Source organism: Accipiter gentilis, chromosome 10 (assembly GCF_929443795.1).
Source record: "Accipiter gentilis chromosome 10, bAccGen1.1, whole genome shotgun sequence".
NCBI lineage: Eukaryota > Metazoa > Chordata > Aves > Accipitriformes > Accipitridae > Astur > Astur gentilis.
The window spans coordinates 26171980-26195434 of NC_064889.1; the positions used below are offsets into that span (position 1 = coordinate 26171980).

At 60.2% G+C, this 23455-nt stretch overlaps 3 protein-coding genes across 13 annotated transcripts; 2 read left to right on the forward strand and 1 right to left on the reverse strand.

Moving 5' to 3' along the window:
• The first annotated feature begins 5 nt into the window (after positions 1 to 5).
• Positions 6 to 7738, forward strand: VPS33B (VPS33B late endosome and lysosome associated). 8 transcript variants are annotated; one of them, XM_049813481.1, is made up of 23 exons: positions 6 to 122; positions 414 to 494; positions 568 to 629; positions 875 to 924; positions 1270 to 1337; positions 1569 to 1614; positions 1978 to 2072; positions 2496 to 2600; positions 2853 to 2949; positions 3160 to 3252; positions 3536 to 3609; positions 4027 to 4113; positions 4199 to 4289; positions 4544 to 4618; positions 4968 to 5032; positions 5133 to 5187; positions 5275 to 5321; positions 5614 to 5746; positions 6054 to 6127; positions 6727 to 6828; positions 7035 to 7110; positions 7185 to 7301; positions 7558 to 7738. In XM_049813481.1, the coding sequence occupies exons 1-23, from the start codon at positions 27 to 29 to the stop codon at positions 7635 to 7637; spliced, it is 1869 nt and encodes a 622-aa protein (XP_049669438.1). In that variant the 5' UTR covers positions 6 to 26; the 3' UTR covers positions 7638 to 7738. The 8 variants fall into 8 exon arrangements, with proteins under 8 accessions (XP_049669438.1, XP_049669441.1, XP_049669439.1 ...); XM_049813484.1 differs by having other exon boundaries at positions 3175 to 3252; XM_049813482.1 differs by having other exon boundaries at positions 571 to 629.
• Positions 7739 to 7818: 80 nt separating this feature from the next.
• PRC1 (protein regulator of cytokinesis 1) lies at positions 7819 to 16298 on the forward strand. Of its 3 annotated transcripts, none has more exons than XM_049813478.1 (14): positions 7819 to 8219; positions 8377 to 8509; positions 8980 to 9102; positions 9473 to 9706; positions 9789 to 9959; positions 10214 to 10363; positions 10639 to 10786; positions 10936 to 11072; positions 11364 to 11459; positions 11611 to 11757; positions 12192 to 12302; positions 12656 to 12766; positions 13247 to 13432; positions 14907 to 16298. In XM_049813478.1, exons 1-14 carry the CDS (start codon positions 8116 to 8118, stop codon positions 14982 to 14984), a joined length of 1929 nt encoding a protein of 642 aa, XP_049669435.1. In that variant the 5' UTR covers positions 7819 to 8115; the 3' UTR covers positions 14985 to 16298. The 3 variants fall into 3 exon arrangements, with proteins under 3 accessions (XP_049669435.1, XP_049669436.1, XP_049669437.1); XM_049813479.1 differs by having other exon boundaries at positions 12192 to 12293; XM_049813480.1 differs by having other exon boundaries at positions 7820 to 8219; positions 13247 to 13355.
• Positions 16299 to 16449: 151 nt separating this feature from the next.
• On the reverse strand, positions 16450 to 23429 carry RCCD1 (RCC1 domain containing 1). Of its 2 annotated transcripts, none has more exons than XM_049813491.1 (7): positions 23253 to 23429; positions 22453 to 22813; positions 17789 to 17910; positions 17486 to 17590; positions 17179 to 17331; positions 16996 to 17025; positions 16450 to 16739 (listed from the first exon to the last, which is right to left on the reverse strand). In XM_049813491.1, exons 1-7 carry the CDS (start codon positions 23407 to 23409, stop codon positions 16597 to 16599), a joined length of 1071 nt encoding a protein of 356 aa, XP_049669448.1. In that variant the 5' UTR covers positions 23410 to 23429; the 3' UTR covers positions 16450 to 16596. The 2 variants fall into 2 exon arrangements, with proteins under 2 accessions (XP_049669448.1, XP_049669447.1); XM_049813490.1 differs by having other exon boundaries at positions 17179 to 17373.
• Between the last annotated feature and the right edge of the window lie 26 nt (positions 23430 to 23455).

Genomic DNA, 23455 nt, shown 5'->3' on the forward strand with positions numbered 1-23455 from the left:
TCCCCGCCGCCCCCCGCCGCCCCGCCATGGCCTTCGCCGGCCGCCGCGACGTGCCCGAGCCTCCCGACTTCGGTATCCTGAAGCGGCTGGCGCGGGACCAGCTCATCTATCTGCTGGAGCAGGTCCGGGCCGGGGCGGCGTCCGGCGGGGGCCGCTCGGGGATGGCCGCGGGTGGCGGGGTCGAGGCCCGGGGGGGCGGCGGGAGGGGGGCGAGGCCGGGCCCCGCACCGGGCGGGGGGGGGATCCCGCACCGGGGGCGGGGGCTGGGGCTGGGGAGGCGGCGGGATCGGGGTCGGCCCCGGGCGGGAAAAGGTGGTGGTGGGGTGTGTGGCCGGCCCGGCACCGGCAGGGGAGGGGGCTCGGCCCCGGGGCGGCCGGTGGGGCGCCGGCCCCACGGCCCGCCTGCCCCTTAGCTCCCCGGGAAGAAGGACCTGTTCATCGAGGCCGACCTGATGAGCCCTCTGGACCGCATCGCCAACGTCTCCATCCTGAAGGTACCGCGGGGGCTGGGACGGGTGGCTGCCCGCTGCCTGCGCTGCCTGCCCACGCCCCGGCCTCTCTCTGCAGCAGCACGAGGTGGACAAGCTGTACAAGGTGGAGAGCCGGCCGGCCATCAGCGCCAGCGACCAGTGAGTCCCCTGCTGCGGTGGCACTGGGGCTGCCGAGCCGGCCTGCGGCCAACCCCACAGCCGGGCCAGGCCAGAGGGGTGCGCGGATCTGGTGGCAAGAGGCAGGGGGCAGGCGGGGGGGCAGGTGCCTCTTCCAGCTCAGGATTTGTCTCCGCTGGACTGGACAGGTCCCACAGCAGAGCTGCTGAGGGGACGGGACGGGCACAAGGGGCCTCTCACTCCCCTCCATCGCTCTGTGATGGCAGGTTCTGCTTCCTCGTCCGGCCACGGATCAAGACGATGAGGTACATCGCCGGTGAGTGCAAGCGGCTGAGGGGCAGTTGTCCGTCACCCGCTGTTGATGGGTGACACCTTGGCCCCACACTGAAGCTTGGGCTGCAGCTGCCTCATGGGGAGCGTCCCGCACTGCCTGGGCTGGGCTCAGTGCTCTGGGCTACTGGTGTTGAGTGGGCTTGAAGAAGTGCTTTCAGCAGGTCCGCAGCCTTGGCAGATGGGCCCCATGCCCAGGGTTTTTTTTCTCTGCCTGAGGTATTTCGGGTCCTGTGAGGTGTGGGACCCTGGACCTCATCAGACAAGAGGAGTTGTGCTGGTTCAGGGGGGTAGGCAGCCTTTGCAGAGTTGGCGTGATTTTTGTCCACAGATATTGTCAATGCTGACAAGATGTCAGGGAGGAGCAGGAAGTACAAGATTATCTTCAGCCCCCAAAAGGTCAGTTTGACCACACTGTGCTGCCAGTTACCCTGTTTCTCTGTGTCTGTGTTGCCTTTGTGCCTTGCACCCCTTCTACGGACACCAGAAGTTCTTTGTTTCTAACCCAGAAATGTTTAATTAAAACTAAATGTTGCGATGCTTGGGAATGACCTGGTGCCATCCATCGCCAGATCTTTTCTGCTCGTTTGGAGCCTGACTGGGCCCTGAGGGTCCCTCCTTCTCTTCCAGTTTTATGCTTGTGAGATGGTGCTGGAGGAAGAAGGAGTCTTTGGTGGTGAGTGGAGCTGTGGCGCCTGCCTCTTCCCGTGCCCCAAGGGCTGTCTCGTGGTAGCTCTGATGCCACAGAATCCCAGTTGAATCCCAGTACTGGGATCCCTGTGCTGGGAGGGATGGGAGTGCAAGCAGGAACCACGGGTTCCCTTGAGCCTGGCTGCCTGCCTACGGGCAGGTGTGTGCTCACTACAGCATCGGTGCCTCTTCTTTGTCTTCTGAGAGGAGAGAGGGTCCTGCCATGAATCCCTGTGGAAAGACCCCTTCTCTCTGCTCCCCACACCCCTGTTTGTGGGGCTGTCACGATTCTTGGGGCTGTTTCTCCCGAGGGCTGGGTAACTGTCATCTTTCCTTGTCCCAAACTCAGACGTCACCTGTGATGAATGGTCCTTCTACCTGCTCCCCCTGGATGAAGACATCATCAGCATGGAGCTGCCCGAGTTCTTTCGTGACTACTTCTTGGTCAGTGGGACACTCCCACTGGGACGCTGCCCTGCAGGATGGCAGCCTTTCCCTCGCTCATCTATTGGGCTTGGGACAGAAGAGCTTTGTTCAGAGGGCTGATGCATGACGTCCTGCTCGGTCCCCTCGCCGCAGGCCCTTGTTTTCTGTCCCAGGGTGGCTTTTACCAGGGGTGGCTGCTCTGACAGGCTGTGATGCCTCCCCTTCTCCTCCACACACCTCCCCCTGTGCTGGCCCCTCCTCTGTTCCCTCCCAAGCAGCTTTGGGGCAACCCAGCATGTTCCTGTGCATGTTCCTTCTGGAAGCACCAAGCCCAGGACCCGCTCCATCCCCAGTCTGTCTCCAGCCGAGTCCCCCAGTGTGGCAGTTGTTTCCCAGCCAGCTTGCCCTGACTCACTCCCCCATGTCGTCTTGTCCGTGCAGGAAGGAGATCACCGGTGGATCAACTCCATCGCTCGAGCCCTGCAGTTACTGAACTCCCTATACGGGCCTTTCGGCAAGGCCTACGGGATTGGAAGGTGTGCCAAGGTATGGTCCACACTCCTGCGCTCGGCCAGCACATGGGGAAGCCTCTCTAGTCCTGTAAGGACTACAGCTCACAGGGAATCAAACCCCATCGGCTGTGTGGCATTGTGTCACCGCAGAGGTGGCACCGCATTGCTGCTTCTTCCCAGGCGGGGAAGCAGCAGCACGGAAGGGGCCAGTGCTGGGGCAGGCTGCGGCCCTCGGTGGGAGCCTGGGGCTGCTCCCCTGGGCCCTGGCATACTCTGCCTGTCACAGATGAGCTACGAGCTGTGGCGGGACCTGGAGGAGGAGAGCGAGGCTGATGGCCAGGGCAGGAAGCCCGAGATTGGCAATGTCTTCTTCATGGACAGAGGTAGGCTGGAGCGGGGAGGGCAGCAGGCAAGGGCCAGGCAAGGAGGAGCAGTTTGGGCTGGCAGCTTGCCCGGAGGGTCAGGGAGAGCGTGTGCTGGCTGCAGGGAGCAGCAGGAGGTACAGGGTGGCTGGCTGCAGCAGTCGAGGTTGGGCAGGGCTGTGGCAGGCAAGGAGGGTGGGCAAGGGAGAAGTGTGAGGGCAGCCTGGGCAGTGGCTCTCATTGCAGACACGGACTATGTGACAGCGCTGTGCTCCCAGGTGGTGTACGAGGGGCTGGTGGATGACACCTTCCGCATCAAGTGTGGTAGGTCACTGGGGAAGGTGACAGGGAGGCTCAGGGCTCCGTGCCTGCGTAGCAAGAGTCTCGGGTTTGTGCCCAGCATCGTCGGACCCAGGGCTTGTGTGCTGCAGCTGAGCCTATTCCCCACGGGGACAGTCCTGGTGTGGGGTGCTGCTGGAGTCTGTCCATGAGGACAGCCTTGGGCTGGGCGGGCGTCCCCTGTCTCTGCTGCCTTTTGCAGCAGGGCCAACACGCGCAGGGATGTCGCTAGCCCTGGGGCAAAGCAGCACTTCATCCTTCTCTGCAGGGAGTGTGGATTTTGGGCCAGACGTCACCTCTTCTGACAAGAGTATTAAGGTGCTGCTTAATGCCCAGGACAAAGTGAGTCCTGCTCATATGCCTCGGGGAAAGGGGGTCCCCCCATCCTCCGTGCCCAGGTGGCACCAGGAGGAGGCTGAGCCAGGCATTTCCTCCCCTAAGCCTGAGCAGGGAGTAGCTGGGTGCTGCTGGGTCTCAGAGCACAGGTTGGGAAGGGTCGGGGCACAGAGACGGGAAAAACGTGGTCTGCAGGCACAGCTTGGCTCTTGTAGTCGTCAGAGTCCCTGTGTGCAGCGGTGTGTTGTGCCAGCCAGTCAGTATTTTGGGGCACTGACTGCCCCGGTGGGGATACCACCTTGTCAGGCTGCTGGCAAGCATCAGCTCCCATTGCTGCCATGCTGGGGGCTGTGGCTGGGCTGGCCCCGTGCTGGCACAGGGGAGCATGGGGCCCTGCATCTACTGCTGCATTGCTCTCTGCAGGTCTTCAGCCAGATTCGGAACGAGCACTTCTCCAGTGTGTTTGGCTTCCTGAGCCAGAAGTCGCGTAACCTGCAGGCACAGTATGACGTGAGTATCACCCCAGTGTGCGGGACACCCACAGTGCCATCCCTCTGCATCCAGGTCACCTCCCCAGGTGCTCTTTCTTCCATAGCGGCGCCGTGGCATGGACATCAAGCAAATGAAGAACTTTGTCTCTCAGGAACTGAAGGGACTAAAGCAAGAGCATCGCCTGCTGAGCCTGCGTAGGAGCTGGGCCTGGGATGGCGGGGAGGGAGAGGCCCTCGGCTGCTGCAGCGGGTGCCTGGACTCCCGGGGAAAGTGGCAGGGGCTGAAGGGCCCTGCTAGTCCCCAGGAGGGGCAGATGATCTGAGCAGTGGGCAGGGTTACAGAGGCCATTAGTATGTGCAAGAGTCCATAGCGGGGCTGGGGCTGGCAGGACAAGCAATATGCGGAGCTTGTTATGCCTCCAAAGTGGCCCTCTCTCTTGGCTGTGCAGATATTGGTGCTTGCGAGTCCATCATGAAAAAGAAGACCAAGCAGGACTTCCAGGAGATGATCAAGGCTGAACACTGTGAGTACTGTTCCCTGTCCCGCATCTGTTGCTGCTCCTGTCCCAATCCTCCCTTCCCTGCCCTCCACTCCGACCCACTTGCCACAGCCCTGGGCAGCCTCACACCTGGGTGCCCCCTGTGTGACCACAGTCCTTCCAGACCGTTAGCATTGGGGTGGGTCTTGAGGTCCTAGATAGGGTCAAGCCATATCCTCAGAGGGCTGGCGTGTGGTGGGGTAGGAGGCCCAGCATCGCAAGCCTGCCCCGTTCCCTGGGGCTCAGGGAGGGAGGCTGAGCCCAGACTCTAGCTCGGTTAGTTGGTGAGAGCGCTGGGGGTGGGTGAAGTGATGCTGCCTCTTCCCCGCCATAGCTCTGCTGGAGGGCTTCGACATCCGTGAGAGCACCAGCTTCATAGAGGAGCACATTGACCGGCAGGTGAGACCGCACTGAGCCAGAGGGACGGGCTGCTCTGGCTGCCCCATCCCGCTGCATTGACGTGGGGGCTGCAGGCAGCTCACCGCCTGCTCCCACACAGGTGTCCCCCATCGAGAGCCTGCGCCTGATGTGCCTCCTGTCCATCACAGAGAACGGTGAGGTGTTTGACCGCACTGGGCAGGGAGGGGCGGCACCAGGGCCCTCCAGCCTTGGCGCAGAGCTCAACCTGGTGCTCCCCACAGGTCTCATCCCCAAAGACTACCGCTCCCTGAAAACCCAGTACCTGCAGGTGAGGGACTGGGGGCTCACCGCAGAGCAAGTGTTGTGTTGGACAGGGCTTCCCCTTCCTGCCTGCTGCTTGCCGCAAGGCGCCAGGCAGCAGCACTATCCAGGGGTGCTCAGGTTGTCTCTGCTGGATGGCCCTTGCCTCCATGGGCTCTGCATGAGCCCTGAGCTCTGCCTGCCCCCGCCCTTTGCCTGCGGGGTTGCTCTAAGCAGAATCCCCCATGGAGGTGGCACCCTGCCACCTTCCCATGCTCGCAGCTGGGGCTCCGTGCTGATCCAGCTGCCCCCTTCCCCAGAGCTACGGGCCTGAGCACTTGCTGACCTTCCACAACCTCAAGCGCATTGGGCTGCTGACCGAGCAGTCGGCTGGAGAGACTCTGACTGCTGTGGAGAGCAAAGTCAGCAAGCTGGTGACGGACCGCGCTGCAGGTGAGAGTCTTCCCTTTGCCCCATGAGTCCCTTGGGAGCCTGGGCTGTGAGGAGCCCTGGAGTCGGGAGGTGCTGCTTCAGAGCTGGCTGGAAGCACGTGGCAAATGTGGACACTGCAGGCACAGAGCACGTCCGCAGAGATGGTGCTGCCTCTGCCCACAGGGGCCACAGGGCTGTCAGGCACCGCTGCCAGTTCTCTTCTAGAGCCAGGAGCTCTGCACATCCCTCTGCCCAGCCTGTGGCTGTGATTGATTCAGAGTCTCCAGGCCTCTCCTTCAAGGCCATTTCTCCTCATCTTGTTTTCCAGGAAAGATCACTGATGCGTTTAATTCTTTGGCCAGGAAGAGCAATTTTCGAGCCATAAGCAAGAAGCTGGGGTTGGTATGTCCTCGCAGGGCTGCTGGCGTGCCGCTCTGCCCATGTGCCCACTGGTGCCAGAAGACCTCTGGTCAGTCTGTGCCCGTGCCTGCCTTTCCAGGCTCAGCATCCCCAGGGACATGCACTGCATGGGGCCAGAGCTGCTGCCACTGTTTCTGGCAGTGGAGGAGCTTCTCCCCTAGACAGGAGGTCACTGCGGGCTTCCCAGTCTGCCCTGACTCTGGGCCCCACTGGCTTGGTGGAGGGCTGGGTGCTCCGGCTGTGCAGGGGCTGGGGCTCACCTCGCTGCCTGCAAATGCTCTGGCCCAGCTCCAGCAGCAGCGCTGGCTTTGTGCAGCTGCCTGACACTGGGGGGGGGGGCAGCTCTGTGGCCTTGGTCCTAGGAGGGGGTGGAGAGGTGACATTTCTGTCCCTGGCCCTCCAATGCACAGCCTGCCCAGGCCATGTGTTTGCTGGCCCTGGCCCGAAGGCGGCAGGGCAGGAGGTGGGGGCAGAGGCTTGCTCTGAGCATCTGTCCCTCCTCACCCGCTGGCACCTCTAAGGGGGTTGGTGAAGCCCCGAGCAGGCTGGTCCTGTACCCTGAGTATTGCACATCTCTGCAGATCCCCCGGGTGGATGGAGAGTATGACCTGAAGATGCCTCGGGACATGGCTTATGTTTTCAGCGGGGCCTACGTCCCCCTGAGCTGCAAGATCATTGAGCAGGTGAGCCCACCTGCTGCTGGGGAGCACTGCGTGCATCCCCCCTGAGCCCTGGCCTCCTTCTGGGGGGTCTGGTGGGGGTCCTTCTGCCTGGGGCTGGGGCTGGCAGTGCTCAGCTGCTGGTCGGTGCTTCCCTCCACTGAGCTGTGCCCAGCACCTGCAGCCCAGCCCCACTGGGCCTGAGCCTGACCCCCTGCCCTGTCCCCCAGGTGCTGGAGCGCCGGGGCTGGCTGGGCCTGGAGGAGGTTGTGCGGCTGCTCAATGGCAATGAGTTTTCGGTCTCAGGTAGCACCAGCGCGCCAGGCTGAGGGTGGGTGGGCCTGGGGCTGGTGGGGCTGACAGTGTTCTGCCCCATCCAGACAGCGCCGTGGAGGACAACCCTGCCTGGGAGTCCCAGCGCGTCATCCTTGCCGTCTTCCTGGGGGGCTGCACCTTCTCAGAAATTGCCGCTCTTCGGTTTCTGGGGAAGGAGAGAGGTAGGAGCTGCAGCAGGGCGGGGGGGGGGGGGTTGCTGCTGCCTGCTGAGGGGCAGGGAGCAGGCAAGAGCTCGGGGCACCCAGCAATCACGGCATAAAGCAGAGCAGGGGCCATGCTCGGTGTTGGTGGTGGCTAGAGCCAGCGGGGAAGGGGGTGGCAAGATCCATGGGCCCTCCTGGTGGGCTCTCCCATGCCCGCTCTGCCCCACGGCACGGCCGGGGCTGGCAGGGCACTGGCGGGTCCTCTCCCCCTCAGGGTGCAAGTTCATCTTCCTGACCACGGCCATCACCAACAGTGCCCGTATGATGGAGGCCATGATCGAGGCCAAGGCGTGAGGGCCGGCCGGGGGGGCTCTGCCACCCTCCGTGCCCCCCTTGTCAATAAACATCTCTCCTGGCACAGCTCCGGCTCGGCCTGGCGCTGGGGGCGGGCAGGGGCCCGGTGGAGGCCCCTGTGTGGTGGGGGCCGGGGTCGATAGCGAACCGGGGGGGGTGGGGGGGTGTGAAACTGCGGCGGCGATGTAGCGCGTGCGCAGTGGCGGTCGGGCGCCGCCCCAGGTGGGGGCGTCCGCGCGAGGTCACGTGGTTGCTGTCAAATCCTGAGGGCGCGCGCCCAGTGCCTTGCGAGGGAGTGCCGTTACCCGTGACACAGCGGCGCCGGTCTCGCTTGTGATTGGTTAGAAGCCCTGAAGGCTTTTCGCTGCTATTGGCTGGCGGCCGGCTTGGGGCGGTACCGGTCGCGAGAGCGGCGGGTAGGAAGAGAGGGTTGACGGAGAGGGCGTGGCCCGAGTGGCGGTTGTGGGCGGGGCGTGTGATGATGCAGTCGCCCGCGGCAGCCAATGAGTGCGTCCGGGAGGCGAGTTTGAATCCGCGGAGCGAGCGGTGGATGCAGAGCGGAGTGGTCGTCATGAGGAAGAGGTGCGGGACGGGGACAGGGGGCTGGAGCCACAGGGACGGGGGCGGCGGCGGCGGGGACCGGGGCAGTGGGACGGGCGGCCGGGGACACGGGACCGGGAGGGAGGATGGGCGGCTGGCTGGCTGGCTGCTGATGTCTGGCGGGCCCCGGTGCCCTCAGTGAGGTGCTGGCGGCCGAGGCCGTGTCGTGTCTGAACCGAGCCATGGCGGCGCTGCGGGACATCTGGGAGGAGATCGGCATCCCCGAGGAGCAGCGCCTGGAGCGCACCGAGGTCGTCAAGAAACACATCAAGGTGAGGGCTGAGGGTGGGGATCCCCGGCGGCCGGGACAGGGCGGTCCCCGGGCCCGCTGTTGAGGCTCACGCTCGCCGTTGGGCCTGCGGCTGCAGCGAGAGCCCCCCCACCCCCCCCCCAGCCTGGCCCGGGGCTAGGGCAGCTTGGCAGCAGCTCGCCCAGAAGGGCTCTGTCGGGGCCCTCCGGGCCAGGCTGCAAGGACAGGGCCAGCCAGGTCTAGCAGAAGCACCCAGAGGTCCCTGCTTGGGTTGGGGACACCCGGGGATGTCGCTGTGCCTCTGCCCTTGCCCTGTGCGGCCTGGTCCTGCTGGGTACCCTGTGCTGCCTGCCCTTCTGCTGGCCCTTTCTTTGCTGGGCCCTAGCAGCAGTTCTCTAGCCGTGGTCCCAGTGGCTTGCCCAGTCTCCCCTCGTGCTCCCTTCTCGCTCTCCATCCCCGGGACCCGCTTATCTAACCATGCCTGTGCCGCAGAGTCTCCTGGACATGATGGTTGCAGAGGAGGAGAGCCTGAAGGAGCGTCTCTTGAAGAGCATTGCTCTGTGTCGGAAGGAGCTTGACACCCTCTGCAGGGAGCTCCAGCTGGACCCCTTTGAGGTAAGGTATTGTTTTTCGCTCCTGGGATCCTGCTGGCAACACTCTTCTGCTGCCTGGGCTCTGCCCTGGCACCTCAGTAAGGCTGGAGCCTTCGCAAGGCAAGCATCTGTTCAAAACCACTTTTCCTGACATTTGGTAGAGCCAAAGGCTTTGTGGCTCCTTGCAGGTTGGGTACTGAGAGATGGTTGTGAGGAGGCCAGGTGTCTTGCAGCATCTCATTTTGAGCATTGCTGCTGTGTTTGCACCTTCCTGGGGAACACCTTGCTTGGAACAAGGGCTTGTGTCCCAGGTCTTTGTTTAAGAAGCCTAAATATATGAGTCAGGTCTGCAAGAGCTGTGGAGAAAAGCACTGATTTCTGTACTCTTCTAGGCAGAGGAAGAAACTACTATTCTGCAGATGGAGAAGAATTTGCGCACCCGCGTGGAAGTGATGTTAAAGCAGAAAAGGGACAGGAAGCAGGAGCTCAAAACCTTGCAAGAACAAGATCGAGAGTTGTGTGACATCCTCTGCACAACCCCGTTCTGCATTGACAGTACTGCCGTGCCCAGCCTGGAGGACCTGGATCGTTACAGGCGCCACTTGGCCTCCCTGACCGCCGAGAAGGTAAGCAGAGAGGGGCTGAAGATCTCGCTGAGGGTGGCACGCAAGGTGCTAGCTGGTTTCTAACGCTGCTCACCACCTCCAGGAGCAAAGGCGAGAAGAGTTTGTCAGCAGCAAGCGGCAAATCATCCTCCTTATGGAGGAGCTGGACCACACTCCAGACACAAGCTTTGAGCGGGATGTGGTGTGCGAGGACGAGGAAGCCTTCTGTTTGTCTGTGGACAACATTGCTGCCCTCCAGAATCTGCTGCAGCAGGTATGTTGGCACACTGAGGCAGTGTTGCTTGCTGTGGAGGCTGTCAATGGGTCCTGGCAGCAGTTAGTATTGCAATGTAAAGAGCAACGGCTTGGTTTTCAGCAAGATTGTGTGTTAGAACATCCTTTTGGGAGCTTTTGCAAGACCTTGGAAGATGAGCAAGTGGCTTTGCTAGGTGCAGTAGAGCAAATGGCATACTTGTGCCCTTTGGTCTAGGCTGTGCTGGTGCTGAGCCTGTGCTTTACCCTCTGTAGCTGGAAGCCCGGCGATCCCTGAATGAAGCTGTGTGCACAGAGCTGCGCTCCAGAATCATTGCGCTTTGGGAAAGGCTGCAGGTTCCTGTGGAGGAGAGAGAGACTTCTGCAGTGCACATGACTGGGTCCAGAGCCAAAACCAGGAAAGCTGTAAGGACCCTCCTGTGCCCTTGGAGGGGGAGGGCTGGGGAGCAGCAGCTCTGGGTTTCATGCTCCTGTTTGCTCAGCTAGAAGGGAGGAGCTGCTTCCAGCAGCCAGGTGCGAGGTGAGCAGGCCAAAAACTGCCCTTGCGGGTAGAGGAGCTGGGAGTTGGTGCTGCTGACTGCCTCATCTTAGAAAGTAGCTTAGGCAGAATATAAATCCTGTTCTGATCCTTTTCTTCTCATGCTGCCTTCTCTGAGTCTGTGCTCTGATCTTGTTGGCAGCTGCAGTTGGAAGTGGACCGTCTGGAGGAGCTGAAGCTGCAGAACATGAAATCTGTGATTCAGGCAATCCGGGCAGAGCTGGCTGACTACTGGGACAAATGCTTCTACAGTCAGGAGCAGAGGGAAGGCTTCAGCCCCTATTACGATGGTGGGTGCTGGCTCTTCCTGCTCATTGACTCCCCTGTGGGAGCTGCAAGCTGCCTGCTGGCAGGCCAGCTGCTGAGAAAGACTGCCCTCAGCTCACAGGGGTGTGGGGATCCCGGGTGCCTCCTGAGTGTGCTGTTATATCCTCTCCAGAGGACTATACAGAGACCCTGCTTGAGCTCCACGACGCTGAGGTGGGGAAGATGAAGAGCTACTATGAAACACACAAAGATCTGTTTGAGGCTGTCCAGAAGTGGGAGGAGAACTGGAAGCTGTTCCTGGAGCTGGAGGTATTGTTCAGGCAGGAACGTGCTCCGCCTGGCTCAGTGCTAGGTCACCGAGCAGTGCGTGCCTCTGCTGCCATGTGCAAAGTGCTCTTGTGAAAGATCAAGGAGGCACTAGGAAACCACAGTGGGTCAGTGAGGGGATGGGATGATGTACGTAGAGCACTGGTATGGTTTGTGATGGGGGGCTGTGCAGCAGGCATGGCTTCCTCCAGGGCCTTTATTCTGTGGGGTGTGTCTTGGGCTGTGAGACTGGGTAGTGTGTTTGGTTCTCTCCTGACCTCCCTTCTGTACTAGAGGAAAGCAACTGACCCCAGTCGCTTTGCCAACCGTGGGGGGAATCTGCTGAAAGAAGAGAAGCAGCGCGCAAAGCTGCAGAAGACACTTTCAAAGGTAGGTTCAGCCCTGGAGAAGAAACTGTAGTCCCAGATAGCACTGACTGAGGAAGAGCACAGCACTTGGAGCCAGCAGGGGATATCTCTGGGTGTGGAGATGCCCACGTTCAGGAGGGCAGCCTCTCTACACTGCCCTTGTGTCCTATCAGCTGCAGGAGGAGCTGGAGAGCAGGGTCCAGGCCTGGAAGCAGGAGCACGAGGGGGCCTTCCTGGTGAAGGGGCAGCAGTTCATGGAGTATGTGATGGAGCAGTGGCAGCTATACCGCCTGGAGAAAGAGAAGGAGAAGCAGGAGCGGGTGAGTGCGAAGCTAAGTGTGCTGCCTCCTGACCTGGAGGAGCCTCTGCTGCATTGAACACAGGTCCTGCTCTGCACGGGTGGCAGAACTGCCCCAGCTGCTGCCTGGGGTTCTGTGTCTCCTCACTCTCTGCCTGGAAGCAGCTCTGCATGCAGTCACCTTTTTTTGATGGTGGGATTGGTGTCCATTGCTATCAGTGTCAGTGTGTGTTGAGTCCCTTTCTTGGCCCCAGCTGTGCCAGAACTGCAGCTTGGTTCTGGATACCTGTAAACCTCTGTTGAAATACCTGCTGCTTGGCCATGCCACAGATTGTGTGCAGGGCACTGCCTGTTGGCAGAAGCCTGCCCTTCCCCTGGCAGCCAGTGGCAAGCAGGTGCTCCGCAGCTCTGCACAGCTGTTGTGCTTGGGTTTGTAAGTGCAGATCTCTCACACAGCACCTGAAGAAAAGCCGCCAGATTGAGGCAGAGATGATGTATGGAAGTACCCCACGGACACCCATCAAGCGCCGGGTGCTCGGCCCCCACACGCCTGGCAAAGTAAGGAAGGTAAACTGTCTGTGCGAAGCAGTGTAGATGTGCTGAACCCCAGGTGCTTGGCTGGGACCCTGCTGGGAGCTGAGTGCTGTCACTAGGCTAGAGCTGTGCCTTGTCTTGGACTGTCCTTGGTCCAATGCAGAGATGCAGGGAAGGCTCAGGGTGCTGTGGCAGTGTAATGGATGCAGAGAAAGGCCCCAGGCCGCAGGCACCTCTGTTTTCCCTGGGGACAACTGGGTCTGTTGCACTGTGGTGCTCTGGAGGCAGAAGGCTCTGTGCAGCTGGGACTTCCACCTTGGTTTCTGTGGCGTGGTGCAGCTGCTGGCTTCCTCCCAGTGTAACATGTGCTCTGCTTTTCCCCTCAGCTCAATGGCACTTCCATCTCCAGTGCCACACCCAACAGCACCGTTCGTTCAGCTTTTGGGGGAACCATCTACCACTCACCAACATCTCGGTTGCCACCTTCTGGAGGGAAGGTAAGGAGCTTTCCAGGGTGTCCCTGCCCAGCAGGATGAGCTGGGGAGGAGATGAGTGAGCTGGAATGGCACAGCTCTGACTGCTGTCACACTGTGCTTCACTGCCTCACCTGCCAAGCTCCTGGGGTGCAAAAGCCCCTGTTTGTCCATAGACTGCTGTATTAGGCTGCTGTGATCCTGGCAGGATATTTCTGGGACCTGAGGGAGGAGTAGGGTAGTACTAGCATTAAGGAAATCTTTTTCCAGCCCAGATTTCTAGCATACTTCTGTTCCTCTGTGGCTGAGCCTGCAGCTTGGGGGACCTTCAAAACATGTGTGGTGTTGTATGTTTCTGAGATCAGAATTGGGCCCTAGACCCTGGAGGGCTCCTGGAGCTTGAAACTACTCTGGCACTGCAGAGTGACAGGCAGCAAAGCCAGCACAGCTCCCCTAGCTCTACTTAATTCTTGTGTCCTGTCTAACTGTCACTTTTTCCTGTAGTTTGGCCAGGCTCGGACCCCTATCCGTGCAGTTGCAAAGCCCCCCCGTCCTGGATACAGGGAACGGAACAAGGAGAACGTGTCCCAGCTGAATGGAACCACCCTGAGCGGTGGGTGCACCCCCACAGCCCCTGCCCAGCGTAACCACAGCGTTAATTCTGTTGCCAGCACCTATTCTGAGTTTGCGGTAATTCACCTCTTCTAAACCCACCTCCCCTCACTGGGCAGCACAGGGGGTGTGCTCCCCCCCTCCCAGAGTACCCCAAGGGACTCAGCTCTGCACAGCCCTCCTGGTGTCCCTGTGCAGAGGGGCTGTTCCTGCTAGTGCCTGTGACAGCAGATCTGTTGGCCCTACATCGAGAACTTAAAATTGAGGTTTGGTGGCTGAGGCCAAGCACTGCTCAGGTCACACAAAGGCTCCAAGCAGCCCAATGGAGAACAGACACAAACACAAGAGAAATGCTGATGTTAGTGGCATCTTCCAGCCCTGTGCAGGGGCAAAGCTGTACATGGCCCAGGCCCCCTGGAACAGCCCCGCTGCAGTGATGCAGCCACTCTCCTAAGGTGGGTCTGTCTCCAGCTGCCTGAGCAAGCAGCTTGACCACCCATGGGGTCCAGGTCACTTGTTGCTACGTGTTCTGGGGGTGATGATGCTTCCCAGCCTGTCCAAGGGGCTGCAGTATGGTGGCCAGGGCAGCTGGCAGCAGCAGCACTCTTACTGTCCTAACCTGGTCAGTGAGAGAGGGGAGGGGAGGGTCTCCTGACCCCCCAAGGGGAGGAAGCCTTTTCCTGCTGCCTGCATGGACTTACGGACGCTGCTTGCTGACCCCCCTGAGCTGAGCCTGCAAAGGGACCCTGGCATCTGTCCCACCTTTTCCGCTGTCTCTCTGTGGTGTGCTGGGTGAGCAAAGCCTGGGGAGCTGCCCCATCTGCTGAAGAAGGTACTCTCTGCTGATGGACAGGACTTTGCTGTCTCTGGCTGGCTGTAGGTCCCTTAGCAGCCTCTGCCCTTCCATTAGGATGGGCTGAGCCTAAGCTTTAACATCTTCTGACACTAGAAAGCCACGAGCATCTCTTCCTTGTGGCAGCTAAGCTGGTGTGTGGTGCACCCTCTGTGTCCCTGGGGCTGTGCTGAGGATTTCCCTGCAGCAGGGCTGTGATTCCAGGCTTGTGCACAGCCTCAGGGCCACGAGGGTGCTGGTTTGTGATGGAGGCAGATTCCTGCTAGGTATTCCCTTCCTCCAGTAGCTGGGCATGGCTGTCCCTGTCCTCCTGCGTGCCCTCCCTTCACCAAGGGGCAGCTTGTTTGCTTTCTACTGATCTGGCAGTGCTTTCCAGGACAGCCAGCCTGCTGCAGGAGAGAAGGATGTGGTTCCCAGCCTGGGGCTGTCTGGGTAACAGGTACTCCTGCTTCTGGGAGGCTGACAGGCTCCTAGTTCTTTCTCAGCTACTTGATGCTAATGTTTTCCTGTCCTCTTCTGAAGCAAGACAGAGCAGGGGAGGGGGCTCAAACAAACAAGCAGGAGCACCCTGGCCTGCCCTTCTTGCCAGCCTGGAGCTGCTCCTGCTTTTCCACAAAGCAACAGTACTGTCCCTGCTGCCATCTGCACAGCTGCCCTCTCTGTCCCCTCATCCCTGTCTCCTGCTTCTTGTTTCCACAGCGCGAACTTTCAAAGGCTTCCAGGTCTGACAGTACTTCCCGCATCCTGAACTCCACCACCACCAATGCCTTCTGCTGAGCTGCTGCCTGCCAGGCTCCAGCTGGTCGTAGTCGTAGTGAGTCGCTGCTCGGGCAGTGTTACACAGCTCTCCCTGTGCCCAAAGCGTCCCATGCTTTAGGTTTAATTTTTACCTGGGTCCCAGGCGTTACTCTGGCCAGCCTGGCTCTCTGTGGGGCGGGGGGGTGTTTCTGCCTAATGGGGTAGGGTGTGAAAAGTACACTTTTTAAAACTTGCTTTTATTTAGGGAATTCTTGCAATTGTTTATGATTAAAGATTGTGTTAGGGTAGTGCAGCGATGGGTGTTGGCTCCTGCCACAGCCTGGCTGGCTGGGGTGAGTATTGGTGCTCAGTCACAGGGGCTCTGCCTTGCTGAGCATGCTCTGGGACAGACAAGACCTATGGCTTTGGTGCCTTTCGTCAGAGGCCTTTTTACCCTCCATATTGCTGTAGCTATTGTCCATAAGCATCTTCCTTTCTCAACATCACAGCAGGCTTGCTTTAGTGGGGGCTTGCTTTAGCTGAGGTTCCGTTAGCAGACTTTGCTTGACCCCTTGTATCCTGCTGCTCCCTCTGCCCCCTCCAAAAGCAGTGGAGAGGCAGAGCCTGTGGCAGTGAGTGCCTGAGCACACATTACTAGGAAGGAAGTGAGCTACAGGGGGACAAGGCCTTCTTCCCTGCCCTTGGGAAGGAGACCAGCTTGTCCTACCCCAGGACCTGCTCTGCACCGTTCAGTGCTGCCCTCTGCCCTCCCTCGCACTTCGATCTAGCAGAGGACAGCAAGCCGAGTGCTTTGGCAGTATGACAGCCCTGGGCACAGTTTGGGGGGGCCGGTTTGCACTTTTGTTAACAAAGCTCTGTATGTATGTGTCTGTCCCTGATTGTGACTAGTTTGCACCTTGTTATCACTACAGTCCCCCACTTGCTGTTATTTATTCTCCAGGTTCTGTGCCCTTGTTCTGTAACTCTGTATATACTGTTCAATGGAATAATATGTATATGTTTATATAGCTGCTGTTGTTTGTGTATCTGTGGGGTGACCGAAGGCTCCCCCCTGTGGCCTTGCAGCTGGGGAGGGTTGGGCATAGCTTTTAGCTGGGGTTGGGATGGGGACAGTCTTTTGTATGCAACAGGAAGCACCACCACAGCCATTACTGTGGTAGTAATGTAGATGTAATGAAAGTAGTAAAGTAAATGTAGAGTAATGAGTAGTAAAGTAGATGTAATGTAGAGTAATGAGTAGTAAAGTAGATGTAATGTAGAATAATGAGTATTAAAGTAGATGTAATGTAGAATAATGAGTATTAAAGTAGATGTAATGTAGAATAATGAGTATTAAAGTAGATGTAATGAAAAGTAGATGTAATAAATATGTTCAGCCTTTCCCTTGGTTGTCTTCAGCACTTGTGCAGCTGCAGCCTGGGCAGGGTCAGGTGCCAGTCCAGTTCCAGTGTGTGAGTTCAGTTCCCTGTGGGCTAAACCTGGCCAGATCCTGTCTTGGGGTATCGCCTGCCCCATCTCTGAGGGCAGAGTGGTGCTGGGGCTGGTCCTAGCACCAGGCACGCAGGAGCAGAGCTTGCCTGTGTCTTCCTCACTGCAGACAGCTGGGGGACAGCAGGGGCCTTTGGGGCCCTCATGGCTCCAGCACACAGATGTAGGTGGTCCAGGGCCCACACACCACCTCCTCTGCCCGCAACCCCTCGGCCACCAGGTACTCAACACGGCGTGGCTGGTCAGAGCTGGCATTGTCCTTGTGTCCCAACTGCCCGTATTTACCTGCAGACACCACAGTCATGGTCACCATTACAGGGTGAGGGGTCCCTGGCCTTGTGGGGGCAGGGAGGAAATGTGAGAGCAGTGCGTCCCCCTACACCTGGCTCCAGCCAGGAACCTGTGGCACTGCTCTGCTATGAAACCTCACCCTGATAAACTGACTCGTTATACAGGTAATAGCAGCCAAGGGTAAGGAAGCAGAAACCAAAGGCTGTTCCTGGGGGGTGCTGCACCATCCCAGAGCAAAGACATCACTTACCCCAGCCCCAGGTGTAGAGCTCGCCACCTCCTGCAAACAGGACAGCACCCATCAGACAGCACCCACCTCTGCCCCAACAGGTCCTGGTAAACCCCAGGCCATGTTAGCCACCCCCCTGTTCCTGGGCAGCACCAAAAGCAGGGGTGCTGCCCGCCTCCCCGCCAGCAAGAGCCAGGCACTCACGTGTGATGATGGCCGTATGCCGGGACCCACAGCTGACCTTGCTGACCTCCAGGTCCTGTGGCAGATCCAGCAATGCTGGGAACGCCTGGATGGAAATGAATGCGGTGTCCTCAGCAGCCAGCTGCTCCTGGTGGGGCGTCAGCTCAGCGTCCCCTGGGGAAGAACCGACCCTCAGCTCCCAGGAATGACCGGGCCCTGTCAACATCAGCAGCAGGCTGGAACCACATCAGCCTCACACCTAGCTGCTGGCACTGCCTGTGGTTCCAGCACCACCTGCTGTCCCTGGCCTGACCAGCCGCACCCTCACCTGCTCCCGGGTCCTTGTCCTGTGCCCCCTCTTCCGCCAGTGCTTTGGAGGGCAGAGCCAGCTGGCCGGACTCGTTCCAGCCCCACACATAGAGGTCTCCTGTCTCTGCGGGGTGGGAGGGAGCACATCAGGGATGTCCCTGGAGCAGAGCTCAGCCCTGAACCTCTGGCAGTGGCTGAGTGCTCTGGGGGCACCAGCACCGACCGTGCATGGCACAGGGCAGCAGTACGGGGTACTGGTCCTGCCGGGGCCATACGCTGCCACTGGCCACCCTGACCACCTGGACCCAGCACAGCCCCTCACCGCTAACGCTGGCCGAATGCCACCCGCCAGCCGCCACCGCCTGCATCGGCACACCGGCCAACGCCTCCACCAGCCGCGGCTGCAGCTCTGACTCCAGGGTCCCGTGGCCGAGCTGCCCGTGCCTGTGGGGAGACACACATGGACAGACAGACACACACCTCCCGCACCTCACTGCCCTCCAGCCCTCGCACCTCCCAGCCCCGCCGTGAGCCCACGGTCCTGACCGAGCCCCTCCTGCCTGCTGCTGCCCACGACCTGGCCCCCCAGGACCCCCCATGGCGGGGAGGGTGCAGAGGGGGCACAGAGCCCAGCCTCAGGAGGAAGGAGGGTGCCCCTGCACCCTGGTGCCAGGCCATGGGAGGCTGGCAGGGGCTCTGGGGCCCAGAGAGCAGGTTGCAGCACACAAGGCTGTGGGTCAGTAGCAGCTGCACAACGCAAGGCAGGGGTCCGTGTCATTGTGCAATTGCTGTGCAACGGTGCGGTGAATGACACAAGTCCAAACTGATAAATGTGTTTACAAGTCAGTCCATTGCTCAGCTAACTGCTTGCTGAGCTCACTTGGGCTGTGCTGAGCCAGCAATCAACAGCGCAGTGGCAGCAATCAGTTTGGCCCCCAAGTTTGAAAGCGAAAGTGGGGGGAATCCCACAAGGGGACAAGGTGGGGCTCATCCGGGGTGGGGGTGGCACCAATTGGCACCAATTGCTATGACGAGTGTTTCACATGGTGGGCACACAAAGGAGGGCAGGCCCATCTGGGCTATGCAGGGCAGGACTCAGACACACACGCCGTGGGGGAGCTGCCCCACGAAAAATCCACCCTGCGTGGGCAAGCTGTGCAATCACTGGTGCTGACAGCAGCACCAAGGACACAAACAGCCCCGGGGGCGGCAGCCATGGCCAAAGGCGATGAGATGCATGTGGCTTCTGGCACCATTTGGGGTGGCAGAGCCTGAGCCACTGAAGGAATCGCCACACTGACAGGAGGAGCCGAGTCCAGAAACAGGGAAAAGCCGAGTGCTGGTGGGAGGACGATGCCCAGTGCAGGCAACCTGCGCACAGGACTGGAACCGTGACAGTTACAGACTGGGAGGGTTGGTGGCGAGCAAGTGGAATATAACACACCAGTGGCTTTAATTGTCAAAGCTGTTGAAAAAGCTGAAAGAGTTGGAAAGGTAAAATAAACAGCTCAGCTGCACGGAGCAGATGAGCCTTGGGGATCGTCAAAGTGTCAGAACAGGATGCCAAAAACTGTGCTAATGCAACAACACTGGAAAGTATTTTTGCTCTCCTTCACAGGGATATCTGCAGAAAGCCAGGACAGAGATGCACCCAGCAGGGCTAAACGCAGGGCTGGTTCTTGGCTGGCCCCAAGCTCAGCTGCAGGCACCGAGCAGCAGCTCAGAGTGCCGACAAGCAGGGAAGTGCTTGCAGCAGTGGGGAAAGGGGGCTCCTAGCCCGAGCAGGCAAAGGCAACCGCAGCCTGCAGAAAGAAAGGGGCTATGAAGGCTTGAGCCGGGCCAGCACCGAGCCATTATACAGAAGAGCTGTGACACTGTGGGACACGGCATAGGGACATGCTGGAGGATTCTCAGCCATGGAGAAAAGCTTAACCATGGCATTTAGTTTTCTTTCAAAAATGTTAATCCTAAAATACATGTTCACAAGTGTAGAAACCTTTCCTCTGAGGGGAAGCAAGAAGGACAAGATAATACAGTATCTGCAAACGCAACAACTGCTGATTTAAACTGAGTTTTAGGTTTGCTGTGAGGACCAGCTGGCCAAGACCCCAGCCAGCAGTGAACAGAGAATGGGGGAACAAAATGCTCCTGAGCCGATCAGATAGATACACTGAGGGAGGGCGATGGGCCAAGTCACACAGCTCTGCTGAGTACAACCATCAGTCTTTGGTGGTTTTCTTTTCCATAAGTAGCAAAGAAAGAGGAACACATAATCCCTTCCACCCTATGGATATTAACAACTAATAGTTACTGTGCTCAGAGTTGATCACGCACCGGCATCCCAACACGGTGCCTCACATGTACATCTGTGGTACTGGGGATGTACAGATGCAAACCAATGGATTTACCAAGCTGGGGGGTGGGGGTGGGGTGGTGTCAGAGCGTGACAAGACCCAGCGATGCCTCAGCTACACCCAGAAACGAGCCCTACAGTAACAGGGCTTTAAAGGCCCACGGCTCCCAGCACATCTTTGCAGCTCTGGGACTGAGAGGATGCATCCCCGTGTGCTGCGGCCCCGGGGACATTTAGCCCACTGTGCCAGAACTGATGGTGCTGGACAGGGCAGGAACTCGGAGCAGCTGCAGCCGCGAGGGCTGCAATGCTGCGTACAAGCGACACAAACGGTGGCACAGGTAGGAGCCAGCAGCTTGTGTTGCCAAATGCGTAACCACACCTCAGCCTTGCAGCAAAGGGAGAAGCAGGAATCCTTTGGCAGGTGCCAGGCAGTAGAAATCACGCGATCCAGAGAAGGGATGGCCTGGAGCTGCGCCCTCTGTGATCTTCTGGGAAAATGTTACTGGATGTGGGGCAGCCAGGGCAGCATGTGCAAAAGCAAACCCTGAGCTAACAGAGAACACCTTTAAGAGACTAAACTGAACAATCTTGCAGGCTGTTTATTGCACCCAAGTGCAACTGCTAGCAAGTGAAAGATGGCGTCAGGGGTTGATGCTTTTCCCAAGGGGTTTACTCCTCTCCCTAGCAGAGGGATCTTGTACTGAAGTGCTAACAGACATGTGGTACCACTATCCGTCTCAGAAACAAACTGATCTTTGACTGCAGGTGGCTGCCTTTGTGACATGTTAGAGAGGAGCAGGAGAAGAGGGAGCTGAACCTTACACTGATTTGAAGCAGCCGGGTGAAGGGTAAGGCAGAGCACAGACGCGGTACCTGGCTGTCACTCGCCCACAGGAAAGAGAGATTTGTGCTGGGCTGATGCACCAACAACCTCAGCCAGGGACCCAGCCAACCTGACATGGTGAAACATCCCGACATCACTGCAGCACCCAGAGAGAAGCTGAGAGTGGAAAACCAACAGGCCTAGCAAGTACATTAGAGAATAAAAACCTTTCAAATGGGGACTGAGAGTGAACTGCCAATTGTACATCACTGGTGTGACAGGTTTATGGGACAGTCCCCAAAACCTGTGGCTACGTTATACTTGATACTGCATCCTGTGGTTGTGCCTATAGTGCTGCAACAACCTTCCTTTATCATCCTGCACGCATAGGGCCACGCACCACAGGAGCAGTGCTGCAGGACCAGACAGGAGGGTACATGGCCCGGTACCATGAAAACCACAGCAGACTCAGCAAAAAGGGACCACAGGGACATCAGGGGTCATGCAGAGACCTGAGTGGTCTCAGAGGCCGCCCTGACAGGGCCACAAGCCAGTGGCCCCACAGAAACCACAGCCCCAGCACCCACAGAGGAGACGGGGCCAGTGAGGGGGGGACCCAGCAGGGATGGGAGCACAGGCAGGGTGGGCACAGCAGGGCCAGTGCTCCCCAGAAGCCATGAGCCAGGCTGCCTGTGCCAGGGGGGATGTGCTGGTGCTCAGCAGGACCTGGCTTGGGCGAATGCCAGATCCTGTCAGCACAGGGGTGAACACTGTGCAGCAGGGGGGAGGCGGGCAGCCAGGGGCCGAGGGGGAGCACCCTTTATGGAGAGCACACCTACTACATCAGCAATGATGTACAGGGCTGAGATTGCTTAATGATAGTGTGAGAAATGCCAAATTCGGGTAGAAGTAGCAAAACTGGGACCAGCAGGGAAGAGCATGGGGGTGACCCACCAGCCCCCCTCCATCACACTGCTGGCCTGAAGACATGGAGTGGGAGAGCTAAGCCTAGAGGCGTGGACTAACGCCAAGTGACATGGGAGGGTAAGGAGGGATGGGCTTGCACCCCCACACCCTAACCCTGAGCCCCCCCCAGCTGTAGCAGCATGGAAAGGGAAGGAGGGACAGACTTGCACCCTAACCCCAGGCACTGCAGGAGGGTGGAGGGAAAGGAGAAAGGGCTGTAACTCAACAGCAGTTGTATATCATCAAGAGGACTTAAGAGTTCTTAACTGGAGCTCAGTAATTATGCGCAACACCACACGGAATAACAGGATGATGAAGTAATGAGCGGTGTGTTTACTAGTCAATTAGTTTACTGATCGTGTAATCACTTTATTAGATTATTTTACCACATTGACTAATCAATCAACACTAGAGACTCCAAGTGGTCCGTCTTACGCCTGCGAGCTCACGGGGAGAGCTCAGGCCCTGGGGTGACATCCCCCCCCGCCCCCAACATTCTCTCACCTGCATCCCCAGCATTCTCCCTGGCGTCCCTTTTGTACCCCCCATCATTCTCGCCGCATCCCCCCCAGCACGCTCAGCATCCCTTCCCGCATCACCTCCCCCTCTATGTCCTTCATCCCGCACTCCCCTCCCGCCGCAGCACTCCTGCCTTCCCTCCTAACCGCCCGGCAAACCCGCTGCCACCCTCCTCCTGCACCCCCCCCCCATCCCCTTCTCACCTCGGAAGCACCTCCCCGCGTCCCTCCCCTGCACCCCACCCTGTCCCTCGCACCCTTCCCGCGGGGCCGGGCGCGGCCCACGCCTGCACCCACCCCCTCGACCCCCCCCCGGCGCTCACCTTCCGCCGCCCCAGGCGTAGGCCTCCCCGGCGGCGCCCAGCACCAGGACGTGCTCCTGCCCCAGGGCCAGCCGGCGGGCCCTCACTCCCCCGGGCAGAGCGGCGAAGAAGGGCGGCCGCGGGGTGGCGAAGCCGCCGGGCAGCAGCGGCAGCGGCGGCGGGCGGCGGGGCCCCGGCGGCGGCAGGGCCCGGCTCCAGGCGGCCGCTTCCCGCAGCTCTCCCCGCAGCGCCGCCGCCCGCGGCCAGGCCCGGGCCGCCGCCGGTCCCCGCAGCACCAGGTGGGTCTCGGAGGGCAGCGCCTCGGTCCAGCCCGGCGGCAGCCGCCGCCGCAGCCCCGCGCTCCGCACCTCCAGCCCCGCGCCTGCCGCAGGCGGGACCGTCAGCGCCGGGGGACCGGCCCTGGGAGGGGGACATCCCGGGGACCGGCGCTTGGCGGGGGGAAGGGGAGACGCCGGGGGGACCGGGGCTTGGGGAGGGAAGGGGACATCTGGGGGAGACCGGCGCTGAGACGGGGGACGGGGACATCGCAGGGGGACCGGCGCTTGGCGGGGAGAAGGGGACACCCCGGGGGACCGGCGCCGTGGGAGGGTGGGGGTTCCATCCCGGGGGTCTGGCGTCAGGGGACGCGGCGGACAGGAGCGACCGAGGGGACCGGCGCCGCGGGGAACGGAGATCCCGCCATCCAGGTGCAGCGCGGGGGGGGCGCGGAAGGGGGAACCGGGCGCCAGGCCGGCACAGGGCAGCACCGGCACCGCGGGAGGAACGGGGACCCCCGGGGCACCGGCCCGGGGGGCGCTCACCGGTCTCCACGACCACGTAGCTCCAGGCGGGCCAGACACGGTGGATCCCCTCGGGGCCCGACTCCAGGCGCCGCGGCCCCGGGCCCGGCCCCAGTTCCCCCGCCGCCTCCTCGGTGCTGAAGCCGAAGACGAGCCAGGCGCGGCGCGGCGCCGCCATGGCGGGGCGGGGCCTGCACCGGGAGGGGGCGGGGCGGCGGCGGGGG

Bases quoted from the DNA above. Each gene is read 5' to 3' on its own strand.
- VPS33B (XM_049813481.1), top strand. From the start codon at position 27: ATGGCCTTCGCCGGCCGCCGCGACGTGCCCGAGCCTCCCGACTTCGGT. The intron at 630-874 runs GTGAGTCCCCTG...CTGTGATGGCAG, and splicing joins GCCATCAGCGCCAGCGACCA to GTTCTGCTTCCTCGTCCGGC. The intron at 5,747-6,053 runs GTGAGAGTCTTC...CTTGTTTTCCAG, and splicing joins GGTGACGGACCGCGCTGCAG to GAAAGATCACTGATGCGTTT.
- PRC1 (XM_049813478.1), top strand. From the start codon at position 8,116: ATGATGCAGTCGCCCGCGGCAGCCAATGAGTGCGTCCGGGAGGCGAGT. The intron at 10,364-10,638 runs GTAAGGACCCTC...TCTTGTTGGCAG, and splicing joins GAGCCAAAACCAGGAAAGCT to CTGCAGTTGGAAGTGGACCG. The intron at 11,758-12,191 runs GTGAGTGCGAAG...TCTCTCACACAG, and splicing joins AGAAGGAGAAGCAGGAGCGG to CACCTGAAGAAAAGCCGCCA.
- RCCD1 (XM_049813490.1), bottom strand. From the start codon at position 23,409: ATGGCGGCGCCGCGCCGCGCCTGGCTCGTCTTCGGCTTCAGCACCGAG. The intron at 22,814-23,252 runs GTGAGCGCCCCC...CGCCTGCGGCAG, and splicing joins CTACGTGGTCGTGGAGACCG to GCGCGGGGCTGGAGGTGCGG. The intron at 17,911-22,452 runs GTGAGCGCCGGG...GTCTCCCCACAG, and splicing joins TACGCCTGGGGCGGCGGAAG to GCACGGGCAGCTCGGCCACG.